At 36.0% G+C, this 16,716-nt stretch overlaps 2 protein-coding genes across 2 annotated transcripts; both read right to left on the bottom strand.

Annotated features, from left to right (window-relative positions):
• Window positions 1–2,541: 2,541 nt before the first annotated feature.
• acd (ACD shelterin complex subunit and telomerase recruitment factor) lies at window positions 2,542–9,738 on the bottom strand. Its single transcript, XM_073837128.1, has 13 exons — window positions 9,524–9,738; window positions 9,327–9,448; window positions 8,997–9,087; window positions 6,093–6,172; window positions 5,944–5,988; window positions 5,795–5,829; window positions 5,522–5,673; window positions 5,355–5,433; window positions 5,078–5,239; window positions 4,894–5,001; window positions 4,480–4,811; window positions 4,220–4,296; window positions 2,542–2,802 (listed from the first exon to the last, which is right to left on the bottom strand). Exons 1-13 carry the CDS (start codon window positions 9,641–9,643, stop codon window positions 2,718–2,720), a joined length of 1,488 nt encoding a protein of 495 aa, XP_073693229.1. The 5' UTR covers window positions 9,644–9,738; the 3' UTR covers window positions 2,542–2,717.
• A 132-nt stretch (window positions 9,739–9,870) lies between these two features.
• On the bottom strand, window positions 9,871–16,710 carry vrk3 (VRK serine/threonine kinase 3). Its single transcript, XM_073837171.1, has 11 exons — window positions 16,673–16,710; window positions 16,442–16,497; window positions 16,291–16,357; window positions 14,920–15,001; window positions 13,889–13,991; window positions 13,374–13,466; window positions 13,160–13,292; window positions 12,957–13,077; window positions 12,106–12,164; window positions 10,847–10,983; window positions 9,871–10,281 (listed from the first exon to the last, which is right to left on the bottom strand). The coding sequence occupies exons 2-11, from the start codon at window positions 16,451–16,453 to the stop codon at window positions 10,270–10,272; spliced, it is 819 nt and encodes a 272-aa protein (XP_073693272.1). The 5' UTR covers window positions 16,454–16,497; window positions 16,673–16,710; the 3' UTR covers window positions 9,871–10,269.
• Window positions 16,711–16,716: the final 6 nt, after the last annotated feature.

Below are 16,716 nucleotides of genomic sequence, written 5' to 3' on the forward strand. Positions count from 1 at the left end.
AGTGTCTGTGAAAACTGAAATGCAAAAAGACCGTTTTAATATGAATGGTGGAGACGCGTTTTTTTTTTTTTACTGCGCGCGTACTAAAGCACGCTTGACGCTCACGTTAATTTTTTGCATTTGCACCTCTCATGAACAGATAAACTCAATCTCCAAAACTGCTGTGAGTGTCACTTTTACCGTTTCATTTAAGAAAACTAGCATCATATGATATATCATACTGTACACAGAAACTTCACAGCAACCTGTCAAAATAAAAGAACGGTTCAACATGTAGCAACAATATTAGTCTTGTATTCCTTTTGTACGGTATAATGTAGGTGTTTATATATTCCTATTTAAACAATTTACATAAAACAATATATATGATAATAAAATAAATATTACAACAAGATTAACCACTTAATTGTAGAAAAAAATACTACAATTATTATTTTCAACGTTTTAAACTGAATATAATTTTTCTTCCATGTATTGATTTTAACAGTTTGTTTGCCAAAAATTTTCATTTGGTTAAAAATAAATAAATGTTTATGCTTTCATTTGATTATCAGAAAAATTAAAGCACATAAGAATTTCAAAAAAAAAAAAAAAAAGCAAAAGATTGTTCAAAATGTTAAAATAGAGAGTTTTGGACTTATTTTTCACTGAAATAAATGTTTTCGTTTTTACACAAAGTAGGCTAAACTAAAGTACCGGGGAAAAAAGTAACGTCGGCTACATGGCAAATGGTTTTAAAGTGGTTGCTTATCTATTCATTTTTTTGTGAAAATGGAGGATAGTTCCCTCCCTCTCAATGTAGTGGGTCAATTTTACCAGATTATACTGTACAGATGCTGATGTGTTTTGTTTTCATAGCATCATATGTGAGTGAATTTCTTTGATAGGGGACATAGTAGTGCATTTGTAGTTCTATGAGCATTTAAATATGTGTAAATCAAAATATGATGACAGTTAGGATTTGAAGTATTGAGTATATTTACTGTATATTACAGTAATGTATTCTATATATGACCATATTATTGTGATCCTGGGGTCGTGATGATGGGCCCTTGAATATTGTTGCCCAGGGTACAACAAAGTGTTAATCTGGCCCTGAGTGTCACAGTTATGCTGCTTAATATTTTTTGGAGCCTGTGTTACTTTTTTCAAGATTCTTTTGTGAATGTAAAGGTAAAAAGCAACAGCATTTATTTAAAATATTAGCCTTTTGTAACCAAGTAAGTCTTTAATATCACTTTTTATCAATTTAACATGTCCTTGCTGAATAAAAGTATTAATGTATTTTTAATAATAATAAATTGAAGTCAAAAGTTTACATACACCTTGCAGAATCTGCAAAATGTTAATTTAACCAAAATAAGTGGGTTCATAAAAAATGCATGTTATTTTTTTAGTTAGTACTGACCTGAATAATAGTTGAATTTATAAAAAATGACCCCGTTTAAAAGTTTTTTTCCTTTTGTTTTGTAATAGTTGTTCATGAGTCATGTGTGTCTTGAACAGTTAAACCGCTGTTCTTCAGAAAATCTTGAGGTCCCACAGATTCTTTGGTTTTTCAGCTTTTTTTGTGTATTTGAACCCTTTCCAACAGTAACTGTAGGGTTTTGAGATCCATCTTTTTACACTGAGGACAACTGAGGGACTCATATGCAACTATAATAGAAGATTCAAATACTCACTGATGCTTCAGAAGGAAACGTGAAGCATTAAGAGCTGGGGGTGAAAACTTTTGAACAAAATGAAGATATGTACCATTTTTTTTAGTACTGCCCTGCAGAAGCTACAGAGGATACTTACATGTTTCCCAGGAGTCAAAATAAGTTACATTTATCCTGATCTTCAAATTCAAGAAGTTTTCACCCCTTAACGCATTGTGTTTCCTTCTAAAGCATCAGTAAGCATTTGCTTTTTTTTTTGAAGACCAGCAGGCAGTTTAACTGTCCAGGACAAACAAGGGACTCATGAACAACTATCAGTAAATAAATAACACTATGCTATGGATCATTCAGGTAACAACACAATATTTAAAATCAAGTGCATGTACATTTTTATAAATTCAACTGTTATTTTCTCTTGTGGACTATATGTAAACATCTTTTATGTGAAATATCTCATTTGGGTCAGTACTAAATAAAAAAAAAAAACATGCATTTTGTATTTTGGTAAAATAATTAACATTTTGCAGATTTTGCAAGGTGTATGTAAATTTTTGACCTCAACTGTATGTAGTCTATGTAGGCCGTTTATATGCATTAATCCTTTTTATGTAATTGCATTTTTGTAAACAAAACATGATGAATATAATATCGTCACATTTTCAGATGTATAATTTAGTGTTAATTATTTTTGTTTAAAGCAAATCTCCACCCTGACCGTTTTATTTTGACATTTTATGGCAACGTGCCCACATTCAGTCATTTCTTTCTGACAAATCAAAGTTTCTGTTTAGTAAAAAGCCTTAATACCATGGCTTAAAAGAGATAAACAGTTACATAAGTAAAATTATGATTAAATGATAAAAAATTATGACACAGGTCATAGTATTTGAATATCAATATTTATTACAATTGGCACAGCAGAATTAACTTACACTTAGGGTTTTATAGAAAATATATCTTCTTTTTGGACTACACCTAAGATTTAAATACAAAAAAAAAAAACCTTTTGTGCAACAACAACAAAAAAACTAACAACATGTCATTTGAGGTAATGGCTTATGAACCAGCTTCAGCGCTGACATCTGCACAGTCGGAGGTCCCCAGATAACGCACCGCCCACTGCATCAGATGCCCTGGGATCCTAGAAAGGCACACACACACATATACATATACATGGGTAGAAACCAGCAACAACCAACAAATAGATCTTGGATATGAGGGGTGTTGGTTACAATGGTTAGGAAAAGTTGAAAGAGGATGGCTTCATTCCCATGTAATTTGGTTTTACCCTTCATACTGTACCGCTAATGTTACACACTTATGTCCGCTGTCTAGCTAACACTCTGCTCTCATTTTTCCCCCCAATATTCATCTGGTTTTCAAATTTCAAGACCTAGAAAGCTTTATTATAGGTACACTATTAGTCAAAACTGTTCCGTCCAATCATAAAATCCTTAAAAACACTTAAATTATGAACACAAACTATATAATTATCAGGGTCAGAAATTAACTGTTCCATTAAGGGGCAATATTTGCCTCCTGGAATTGATATCCAGGGACATTTTTTACATTTGTGAGGCAAATTTTTATAATCACCTTATTATTATAAAAACATGTCGTCTTTAATGTCAAAAAGACAAACATGTCAGTCCATGACATTACAAATTAAGCAAAAACTCCTGTTACTCCCATCACTAAAGCTATAAAATTAATCTTTTATTTATGTCTTATCTGTACTGTTGTTTATGATCATAAAATTTGCAAGCGTGCACATTCAACAACAGTTTTTATCACTGACTAATCTAAGCGCCTGTGATTGGCCAATGCATTCCTAAGTTCAACAGAAACGCATTTGATTGGTTGTAAGGCTCAACACTGCACAAAACTGTGCATAAAAGCTGAATGCAGCTTTAACAGAAATAATATTTCTGTGGAAACAGAATACATTTTTTTCCAGGTTTGAGAAACATTTAATTATGATCAAAAACAGTTGCTGCTTAATATTTTTACGGAAACTGTGATACTTATTTCAGTATTCTTTCATGAATAGAAACTTCAAAAGAAAAAATAGCATTTATTTAAAATAGAAATCTTTTAAAACATTACAAATATCTTTACTGCCACTTTTGATTAATTTACTGTACCCCTGCTGAATAATACTAAATCTTTCTAAAACTAAATCTGAATAAACTGTGATGTTAGAAATTTTGAAGGTGTCTGAATGAATTTGTTCTACTTTAATTCATTCATGTTTATAAAGATGAATTTGTTCTGACACGGTTTAAATCTGAGTTTCTGTCATATTTTATGACCATTTTCTAAACTATAGTAAATAAACTGTAATAATGCGAGAAATACTGAAGGTGTGTGAATAATTTTGATTTCACTGTATGTATATATACATATACACACATATGACAGTTTTTATGTGTCCAAAATTTTGACTGGTACTGTGTAAGTACAAGAATACAAAACTGTGAAACAGTTCTTATATCATTGGCCATTACATTAGAAGCATGATATAATCAGCATGTCAGCGGGGAACACATCATACTCACTGGAAACGGCCGAGGGCTGTGGCAACCTGAGGCTGTGGCTGATACAAATAGGAAAAAGGCGTTCCATCTGAGTGCACCTGCAACAGGGAAGCTGGGACAATGTAGCAACATTTCTGACGCAATACACAAATAGATTAGTATTAGATATATTTTTAATTTGGTTAGTCCCACAGAAAGCATTAATCACATCATATTACGCAAGTGAGCCACAATGACCAGCTTGGACACAGCAAAATATCATTAATATCATTTACACTCACTTTCCTGGCTTTGGTGGGTGGAGATGCTAAGGGCTTTGGGCCTGCAGGTGGATGCGCTAGGGGCCTCTGCTCAGAGGGTGGGGCTGTATTATGGATGAGCCACGAGGGAGGACTCAGAGCATGCTCTTTGTCTTGCTCCTGACTAGGGTCTCTGAAAGACTTATCATTTGAGTGGGACGGACTAAACTGGGTCGGTTTGGGTCTCTGACTGAGAGTAATGCCATCCACCGACACCCCTCCTGAGATCTGCTTTGGGAACTGGGCTTGGGTGCTTGTTGCTATAGGCAATGGGGTGGCTTCCTTTAAAAGTGACTGACTTTCTTGTTCTGGGTCTGTATCAGCACAAAAACGATTGAAATGATTAGTGCACAATTACAATGATGCCCTTTTACATTTGTATAAACAGGAAATTACCATTTGAGTCTGAAGTGGAACGTCTACTTAATAGAGCCGGCTCTTGTGTGAACATATCCCATGGGCTCTCTCCATCCCCAGACAGCTCCCCCGTTCCACACAAAACCTCTGGGAGATGGAGGGATGAGTTTAACAACACATCATCTACTTGGAACGGCACTGACTTTCTTTTGTAAAACCTCACCTGGTCTTGTGTGCACCAGAGTAGACTGCCCTTCATCTGGACATGAGCCACTTATACCGTCCTGAGCGGCCATTGTTCGGTTTGCACTCGAAGCGCCGGTTGGATGTGATTCTTCAGGGGGTGGGGCCAAGTCATTTGGAGTCTCGCTCTCGCTATCTGCACCTGCGCACACGAGACAAAAACACATATGCACAGTGTGCCACATGCACGCTGAAATCTGGTTGAATGCCCAAAGGGTCGTCATGAAAAAAGCAATTAATTAGACAGCAGACAGTACTGGGATCAGCTGTCATCAGTTCCCTCTGTTCCTCCGGGATGAGAAGAAAAGGCACGGGGACAATGAACTGCTCCTGTCCCTGGAAAAAACACACACACACCCATACGCAATGATAATTTGTCTGGTCAACAGCTGGTGCATTTAAGTTGCCAAGGAAGTAGCTTTACCCTCCAATGAAGTCTCTCCCGGTGCCAGTGAGTTGGTGTTGCCACACTTGGACAATATGTTGCAGCCATGGTTATTTTCTCTGTTGCATCATTCAGAATATTTATTATAATGTCATTGTGCCACACGTCCAATAGAGATGAGAGCGAGACCCCTGGGAAATTAGGTACATAATGCACGCCTTTATCACTTCTGTGAAGTGGCATGTGTCTTTGCTTTATGAACGATATTAAAAAAAAAGACATATAAAGAAAAACAATGCATGTGATACTTACCAGAGGCTGAACTTGCTGAACCCTCCCTGAGGGACCTGACAGAGAGCAATACAATTAACACTAACCAATAAACACATCATCTTATAAACACAATGCAGTTCTGCGTGAGATGTACGTGTTCACACACTCTATAAAGAAGGTTAACACACCTCCACGTCTTTATGATCTGATCTCTGACTGATGCGAGAGTTGTACTGAAAGATAATGAATAATGATTAGATAAACAATGGTTAATTGATAACGATTTTAAGCGGTTATGATACATCATTGTGTGCGCTTGGAGAGATCAATGACTTGCCAGCTGGGGGGGTGTTGTTGCTTTGAGGCGATGCATATGGTGTTCATTTGATTGACTTTCAAGTAAAACTGGCAAGACGCCTGAAAAACAAACAAATATAAATGAAGTGAAACACACAAACATGTATTTAAAAGGTACACTACCAAAATATTTAATGTTTAAAAAAAAAAAAAATCTCTTCTGCTCACCAAGCCTGCATTTATTTGATCCAAAATAGCAGTGAAATATTATTAATATTGTAAAATATTTTTACTATTTAAAATAACTGATTTCTATTTGAATATATTTTAAAATGTAATTTATTCCTGTGATCAAAGCTAAATTTTCAGCATCAATACTCCAATCTTCAGTGTCACATGATCTTCCACAAATCATTATAATATGCTGATTTGCTGTTCAAGAAACATTTGTTTTTGGGAAAGAAATTAATGCTTTTTGTATCCTTTAAATTGATCAATTGATCAAATGTGACTGAATCTTAACACATACACAATTATTTCTTTGTTTGGAATTCATAAGCCAACAACATTCAAATAAATATTTCATTTGGTAGTATCAGTTATCGTTTTAATGTGCTTTAATGCAGGGCTTGTCACTTTTCTAAGGCAGTAGTTTTTTGACAAAGCCGAAGAATTAAAGTTTTTTTTTTGCATTTTGCAACTTTATTTGGATAGTACACTACAGAGCAGACAGGAATATGGAATTATATGGAAGAAAGAGGTGGGATCATGAGCCAGGACTCCTAAAAATGAATTGATTAGTTCACGTTTGACTTTCTTTGCATGTTTGCTTTGTAAACAATGGGTCAGTACTTTTCTCTACGTCATGCAAGACCTTTCCAGCGTAATTACGTAATGACGGAACGTCGAGCTAGTGCGAAATGAGCATTTGTAATTAAAAACTATATTCGCATTTTATAATTTTTTTTTTGAAAATGGGTGATCATGTCACGTCTTAGCATTTCACAATATTCCACTGGGATGGTGTCAAGCCCTTTGAAACTGAACTGAAACTGCAGTTTGGGCCTTCAACATGTTGGCCACCAGTTTTCCTCAAAAACCTACATTTTTTTCTACTGAAGATAGAAAGACATGAACATCTTGGATGACATGGGGGTGAGTAAATTATAGAGACATTTTTATTCTGGAAATGAACTAATCTTTTAAGTAATAATTCACATGAGTTTTCTAGACCAGACATATATATAAAAAAAAACTGTTAAACAAAAATACAAGCTATTTTTACCTAAAGATACTGCCGCAAAGCTGAAATTCAGTTGTTTGCTTTACACTCCCTCCCATGATAAAAAGAATTAGGTTAAATTAAAACAAACACTAAAATCAACAAAAACTATTTTAACATTTGTGCAACATAAGCAAAATTACAAAAAGTATTTAACTGAATTAACAGGGCTCAGTATTAATATTTAGGCCACATTTATGCAAAAAAAAAAAAAATATCAGGGTGACCCTGGTCTGTCCCTCTCCAATGGCTGCTTGGTTTGAAAAAGGCCCCTGCTATATTGAGTTGACATGACTTTTTTTCCCCCAATGGAGTGTTTTCATGAAGGGTCATTAGTTGGCCATATTGGTGGCACAGAATGTAAACAATGCCACTGATCTGAACACAACTTGCATATTTAGCCGATTATTGCTGCTGAAAATGGTCAATTACGGTCATGTTTTGGGCTGTACTAATTGGTCGGACCAGGAAAAACATTTGGAGTACCATAGACTGCGAAAAATTATAACATATCAAGGAGAAGAGTGCAAAAAACTGAGGAACAAAAGGTGTTTATGGTTGGCCAAACTGAACCAAGATTTCCAGGGCAAGAATCTTATCTTATTATTTCCGGTCAGGAAGGTAAATATTAGGCTAATATACTACTTAATACTGCTAATATACTACTTAATATCTTTACCACCTATTAACTGTAGTGTGTCACATATTTCACTCTTTCCTGCTTACTAAGTCCTTGTTTATATGATTTAAGAGCTTCCACACTTCAACCCTGTTCCTGGGGACCCAATATCCTGAAGAATTTAGCTACAACCCTAATCAAACAGACCTGAAGCGGCCAATCAAGCTCCTCAAGACTGCTTGAAAATTGCAGGCAGGTGTGCTGAAGCAGGTTGGAAATAAACTTTCCAGGAGAGTGGGTCCCCAGGAGCAGGGTTGAAGACCTCTGCAGTTACGTACATTAAAGGTTGTATCAGCGATTTCTAGCCTAAAACATAAAGTGTCAATTTCAGCTGACCTTTCTTCACGATCCGCTCGCTGCCTGCCCCATAAATTGTCTGTGAAAAAACCGCGTCTCTCTGGTCAGCCTAGGGTCCGAGATATGCCAAAAAAACAATCGGCACTACCAACCTTTCCACACATAAACAAACATTGTTCCAACCAATCAGCGTCAGGGGTTTGGTGTTGTGGACTTTCCTACTGGTGCAGGGATGTGAGGGAGGCGGAGCGAAAGTCCACAACACCAAACCCCTGACGCTGATTGGTTGGAACAATGTTTGTTTATGTGTGGAAAGGTTGGTAGTGCCGATTGTTTTTTTGGCATATCTCGGACTCTAGGCTGACCAGAGAGACGCGGTTTTTTCACAGACAATTTATGGGGCAGGCAGCGAGCGGATCGTGAAGAAAGGTCAGCTGAAATTGACACTTTGTTTTTCAGCCTAGAAATCGCTGATACAACCTTTAACTGTGAAAATCCATGCTGTTGATTACATCTGTGTATCACCAATATGGCTGTGCATCCGGGTAACTGACAAAATTGTGACGCAAGTTCAAACCCTCTATTAATAATGCCACAGCATCAGCACTGATATAAAAAAAAAAAAAAAAAGGTCAGAGGTTGAGATAAAAAATAAAAAATAAAACACTAGCATACATGTACCATACCAGATCGGGGTTCATGTCGAATTTCAGCTCAAAGCTGCGTATGTATACTATAGCATTGTGCAGGCCTGTGAAAGACTCCATCTCCTCCAAGCTGAAGAAACAGAACAAAACTTACACTGTCATTACACTAAAACTCAAAGTAGTGCCTGTTATGTAAAATTCAAGACAACAGTTACTGTAAGGCAAAAGATGACAGCCCTTTGTAACAGCTAGATGTGCTTATTTCAGCATGATTTTCGCTGGGCCCGATTATCCAGATGAGTTAGATAAAAACAGGGGCTCAGGTGTGTAGTGAGTGGTGTCATAACAGAGGATTAATGGGTCCCTCACTCCTGCAGACGCTCCCACGCGGCGTCGCTCAGCACCGCGGGAATGACAGCGCTCCCATCGGACATGAACAGCATACAGGCATCTGTGTGCTCCATCCGCTGCGAGTCTGATATATCACACACCTAAGCAACACACACCGGCATTTTAGTATCCACACGACACTACACATACATCATAACACATATAAAAGTACTTACCCCAACCACGTTTGCTTTTACAGTCGTTTCACACTGGCTTTCGCCGTAGTTTTGGATGAGTTTCTCGATCCACGGCTCTAGCTCAGCCATTCGGCGACGTTTTATCTTTGGTGGATTCATGGCATGTATCTGCTACTGTCCACTCGTGTAAATACAATAAACGAGTTCATCAAAGCGTTAAAGTCTTCGCGCCTCCTTATTGAACGTTGATGCTATATTTTCGTTCCGTGTAGAAAAATACACCTGACGATTTGAGTTCCGTTACAATCATATTAATTTGAATCGTTAGTGCCCCCTTGCGGCAGTTGTGCGCGATGATCATAAAAAAAAAAGCAAAGGTAAGTCGATTTTGGGGTACTGTTGTTTATTTCAGTAAGGTACAATACAATTATGACAACGAAAATTACGAAAAAGAAATCCCTTTATAACATGAACTCATCCTTTCCCAAAGTGTAAACCTACAACAGAACAACAAAACTTCCACTGATGGCATGAAATGTAATGGTTTTACCAAGACCAGAAATCATTTGTTATATATAAAAAAAAGTAGAGTCACCCTTACAAATATTAAAAGAGGTCTAATAAATCACAGTGATTCAAACTCAACCCATGAGTGAAAACATGCAAAATTTGCACAGCAATACCATTGTTAAAACCACAGTAAAAGTTGCTTTTAAAAACATAAAATCTTTCTTAAACATTCCTTAAAACAATTGAATCCACACTCCACACTCGTTAACTCGCCATTATGGTTTCACCTGTAAATAAAATACAATACGAAACAAGTGAGACTGAGATTTAAGCTGTCTTTACATGCTGTCGGCATGATCGTGAAAACAAGTTTCCGACTTAAAAGTTGCACATGAACAATTACATTTTTTGTTTTTACTGCTACCATGCTAGCTGTTGCAGTTCAGTATTAAATGCATGAGAATTTATGAGTGTGTTAAGGAATAGTCATTTAAAGGGATAGTTCACCCAAAAATGAAAATTCTGTCATTAATGTAGTAATGTCTCACCCTCACGTCGTTCCAAACCCGTAAGACCTTCGTTTATCTTGGAACACAAACTGAGATATTTTTGATTAAATCCAAGAGCTTTCTGACTGTCCTTAGACAGCAAGGGTCCTAAATTATTGTTAAACCACTGATGTCACATGTACTATTTTGTCAATGTTCTCACTACCTTTCTGGGTCTTGAACGTGTCAATTGCATTGCTGTCTATGCAGGGTCAGAAAGGCATGTTTGGAACGACATGAGGGTAAGTAATTAATTTTTTGGTGAACTGTCCCTTTCAATATGGGAATACTTGATAGATAATACCTGCAGATTCAGTGATTCTTTCAGACTCCCACCCATCTTCTGCAAGCTCTCATGAAGCCCAGCTTTCAGAAGTGTGTAATCTGGTTTCTCAGTATATTGCAGATTCATCACATTAATCAGGTAGTCTTGTAATGCACCTAAATTGAGAAAAAACAAATTAGCATGGTAACGCAGGTGATTGATATTTCCAGTTTAACAGTGTTAAAAATATTTAACATAGTTAATGCAGGGGCGGGGCTAGGGTTGACCACCCTAATCACATCTGCTGCTTCTGCCTCTTTTTTTTTTTACTAAGTGCATTATTTAGTGCCAGAACATCTTTACGACCACATCAAATAAGAGACTTTTCAGCCACGCACTCCAGACGCCTAGTCAAGTGAATGCGGGAAAGATACAGGTGACAAGGGAGCTTCAGTAGAACAACAGTGAACTGTGTTCAAATGAGATGTTGTCAGGCCATATGTCAGTAAAAATGAATTTACCCGTCTAGTCAGCCGCTATACTGTGCTCGTAGCACGCACACTTCAATTCACTCAAAAATGCAGCGGCCGTAGCAGAAAAAGCGAATGAAACTACAAGCATGCAGGTCATATCTGTGTCACGTTTAGCAGCAGCAGCTCTTATCGTAATAGTAGCCGAATAACAAAATAACTTAGCTGCTGTGATGTCTATTAAGCAAAGAGACTGAGAAAAAAAAAAAAAGGAAATCAATAACTAGATTTAATTTTGTATTTAGTGCTTGATCACTTTTTTACTCAATTTCTGTATATTTTCTACTGGCTGAAGGGCACAGGTCAATAATGGGTTTATGTGAAGATTTTTTTAAGTTCACTTAAATAAGAAGTTATTTTTCAAAGTCAAATTGATAGCTCTTAATTATACTGGAATGTTGAATGGCTGTAGTCAATGGTTAAATATTAGGAAAAAAAATTTCATAGAGACATCAGTAGTCATGGTATTAGTGATACTCCCCTTCAATCATAAAAAAATGAACAAGTATTAAAAATATGCCATCTTAATTTTGTTTCTACATTAATTTGAAGATGTGAAAGAATGTGAAATTATTACAATATAAGAGTATAGTAAAAACGTTAATGTTAGGTGGGATTACTCTTTAATCTTTTTTGATTAATCTTAGAAAAAATGTGTGATTAATTAGTTAATTTTTTTTATGTATTGACAGCACTAAAAAAAATCTTAAGCAAAAATAAAAAAAAGCACTAATCACATGAAGTGAAAATAAAAGTATGCATGCTCACCAGAAGCTTTCTTCTGTTTGTAACAGCAACGTACAAGTCCAGGGACATCAGAAATATACCTGTAGGCAGGCAGAAAACATACTGAACATGAAAGCATATAACTGTCGCCTTATCTGTAAGGTGGTGTTTTCATCTTGAAAAAAAAAACCTACATCCTGTAGTAAGATTACTTTATGATTTTAAATGCATATGGTATGATAAAATGGACAGTTAGCAGATGCTTGTATTTAAACTGATTAAAAGTACACTCAATAAAGGGACAATTTTCCCATTGCTCATGGCGCACTAGCAACCTTCATGTTTTTACTTAATCACTAAGGTGCTTTTATTTCAAAGTGACATATTAATGAGGAACATCACCAGCAAATTTTCTATGTGCACAAAAAGTATTCTCGTAGCTTCAAAACATTAGGGCTGAACCGCTGTTGTCACATGGACTATTTTAACAATGTCCTTACTACCTTTCTGGGCCTTGCATGTGACAGTTGCGTTGCCGTCTATGCAGGCTCGGAAAGCTCTCGGATTTCATCAAAAATATCTTAATTTGTGTTACAAAGATGAACAAAGATCTTACAAGTTTGGAACGACATGAAGGTGTGCAATTTTAATTTTTGGGTGAACTGACCTTTTAAGACCGAGTCTTAAAACAAGAACTGTTTTGACCACATAGCAGTTAGCCAAGGGACAATCAAGACCAATTTATCTCCTTATGCAACTGACTTAAAAGTTTTGACCAGTCTTGAAGAAAAAAAATTGATGACTAACGTGTAAGGCTAGTTTAAGCAGTTTATTAAACCGGTCTCTCTTGAATACATGCCTGATGATGGTGCTTGTTTTGAGATTTTACTTACCTCTCCTTCTCTGCAGCAATAGCAGAGCCTGTTTGAGAGAGGTGACTCCAGGGCAGTGAGCCAGTCATCCAATACAGCATACAGTAACCCAGAGACTGCAGGTCACTACGTCGAGAGGGACCTGGAAAGCACCAATAGACATCCAAATTAGACTGGCTTTAACACAGGTAATGTAAATAATGCAATGAACAACTAATGCTCACCAGCCCCCTTGTGAGAATCCACGCTGATAAAGGTGATGTTGCCCTGGTGTGCAGTGCGGCTACCCTGTCTGTACTCCACATGCTTTCCACCAGGGCAAAACCTAAATGCATGACCAAAGCCTGACAAGAACACCTATAAAAAAAACAAAGAAACAATTACTTGAGTAATATATACAGCATATATGTTCAGTTCATAAGGGACGTGCTTACTGACCTCTGTATGACTGTCAGTGTTGATGTAAATGTTTCCTGCATGGATGTCTGCATGGGCATATTCCTTCTCGTGGATGAATTCAAGTGCATCCAACTACAAAACACATACAGGCACATATATTATCCAGCTTTTTCTTCCAATAAGAGTGGTTGCAGACATTTGTATGTTTTATGGGTGTGGCTTCCGGTCTCATCTGAGTCCAGCTATTTTTAGCTGTGCAAAAGATCTCATTTTGCTGATTGATATAGCAAATTAGTGTGTCTTACCTTATTTTATTGTTTTATCTTAATTATTAACATACTTGTTTGTAGAGCAAATAGTTTTATCGTTTACTGCACATTGTTATTCTTCTCGTATAGCGGATAATGAACCGGAAGTCTCATCCGCTGGCTTACTTCCACATTGAAGAAAAAGTTGTATATATGATTATAATTTTTTTTTTTTTTCATAGAGAATGGTATGGCTGGGAAAATAGCAACAAATTTGAGAGTAAAGTCGTTTAATAGCACACTCACTAGTCTTAGTGCAAGCTGGAGAACAGCTTTCTCAGGCAAAGTACAGTTCCCTTCATCCATGACTGTCTGTAGAGTTTGGCCCATGCTAGGAAAAACTAAAAACCTGCAGGGAAGTGAATATGATTATGATTAGGTTCCACAATGAGGTCATACTCATTTGAGTGTTTTTATCTTTACACGCGTTATATAAAATGTGGCGCTCATGACGCAAGACTATGAAAATCAGTGAAATGCAAATCAGTGAACAAAGACGCCTGTCTACATGTGTAAGACCACTAATTTTAATACAGATGGGGTGTGGAAAAATGTATGTAAATACATTCTACCATTTTTATTCAGACAAACTGACAACTTTCAAACAAATTTCACAAATTTCAAAAAATATTTGTATTGTCAATTGAATTATTTAGTTGTGTGACAATGTAACGTCTTGAATTATCTTCATTTGGAGGCTTTTCTCACCATGTATTGACATTTATGATTATATATGCACTGCCATTCAAAACTTCATTCAGGTCAATAAAATGTTTTAAATATTTTTAAAGAAGTTTTTTATTCTTACCAAGCCTGCATTCATTTAATAAAATGTTTTAGTAAAACACAAATATTGAGAAATATTACTAGAACTTGAAATTGTTCTCTAGTTTATTATATTTAAAGAAATATTCCTGACTGTGATGGCAAAATTTTTAGCAGCCATTTTCTACAATCCTTAAGAAATCACTCTAATATACTGCTTAAATGGTAAAAAAAAAATATTCTCAACATCAATCATTTTGTTTCATATCATCTTGAAAAGAGTTGTGCTGCTTAATATATTGGGAGAAACCATCCATACATATTTTTCTTTGATAAATAGAAAGTTCAAAACGCTTATTTAAAATAGATTATAATAAATGTCTTAACTGAGATTTTTACTCAGCATCCTTTTTGAATAAAAGCATTATTACTTAAAAAAACAAACATTTGAACAGAAGTGTGGTATAATATTCTATAAACGTTTCTGAACAAACGGATACAAACCCACACACCTATATGCTTCATGAAGACCGAACCCTACACAGGACGGAATCCCAAGGAAGTCCAATTTGTGCAATTTCAACCATTTCTCCACTATTGACAAAGAACAAAAAAAGTTGTGGTTATAAGCCTAGCTACACTGTCACTCAAAAGTTTTTAAACAAAGTCTCGTCTGCATTTATAATTTCAAAGTTGAATTTTTAGCATCATTATTCCAGTCACATGATCCCTCAGAAATCATTCTAATTGTCTGATTTGCTGCTCAAAAACATTTATTTTTATTATTATTATTTTGAAAACATCTGAGTACAATTTCAGGTTTCTTTGATGAATAAAAAGTTCAGAAGAACAGCATTTATCTAGAAATCTTTTGTGACATTATAAAATGTCTTTATCGTCATTTTTGGTCAATTTAAGGCAGCGGTTCCCAATTCCAGTCCTCACGCCCCACCGCTCTGCACATTTTGTGTGTTTCACGTATCGCTTCCGACGTTTGTTCTATTCCAACGTTACTGCCCTTCGAAGTGGACATCACAGGATATTCCGCCATTATTCATTAGTTCGAAGCGAGCGTATGTGTTCCATTTGAAGGTAATTAAAGCGTGCGAGACGTAAATTTAAAATGCATTTATTTACAGATGCACTTACGTCACACTTCTCTAATAAGTTTCATCTGTGTGTGAAGACGCTACATGCGGTGGCGAAGCGCAAATATGTGAATGAATGTTTCGAAGTATAGTAAACAGATTTCCCCCGCTTAGGGAGCAGGGAGCAATGAAAACTTTGCAGGGACCATGTCAATCGGATCACAGTTCCTGCACGGACCTCACTTCTAATGAGCTGGTTATCTAAATCAGGTGTGTTAACTAAGAAAGACATGCAAAATTTGCAGAACGGTGGGGCGCGAGGACTGGAATTGGGAACCGCTGATTTAAGGCATCCTTGCCAAATAAAAATATTAATTTCTTTTAAAAAAAATTATACTGACTCCAAGCTTTTGTATAATGTTACAAAAGCTTTTAATTTAAGATAAATGCTGATCTTTAGATCTGTACTCAAAAGTTTTAAATATTGACACTAATAAATGTTTCTTGAACAGCAAATCAGCATATTACAATGATTTCTAAAGGATCATGTGACACTGAAGACTGGAGTAATAACGCTGAAAATGTATTTTTTTCACAAGAATAAATTACATTTTAAAATATATTCAAATAATATATATTAGATTTTTTTTTACACTGGATCAAATAAATGCAGGGTTGGTAAGCAGAAGAGACTTAAAAAATATATTAAAAATCTTACTGTTCAAACATTTTTGACTGGTAGTGTACACCAAAGTGGGTCTTTATGTATCCATTACAAGTGCTAAAATGACTGACCTGCATCAGGTTTAGCTGCTCTCAGATGGAAGTTCTGCTCATTAAACATGTGTCCTTCTTTAGCACCCTGAGAAAGAGAACAAAGTCGTCAGGAGCTTTCTCACAAACACATACACACAGACAGGTTACATTGTGTGATTGCAGCACTTACCAGTCGCAACATGTACTTGCAATCATTTGAGACTGCTTGCTGATTGGCCTGGCACACTAAATTAGATTAGATTAGACAATATTTAGATTCATAAGCCACATATAACACATTACTGTTGTCTTTATCTTAACCATCTGACAAAATGATAAAAGGATTTAAAATGCATAGATGGATGCATTCACTCATATCTCATTAATCAAGACCGCAAGGTTTGATTGACAAACATCTCACCTGAATATGACAGATCTAATTCTGTTTGCCACAAAAGTTCAACC

Source organism: Garra rufa, chromosome 3, assembly GCF_049309525.1.
Source record: "Garra rufa chromosome 3, GarRuf1.0, whole genome shotgun sequence".
NCBI lineage: Eukaryota > Metazoa > Chordata > Actinopteri > Cypriniformes > Cyprinidae > Garra > Garra rufa.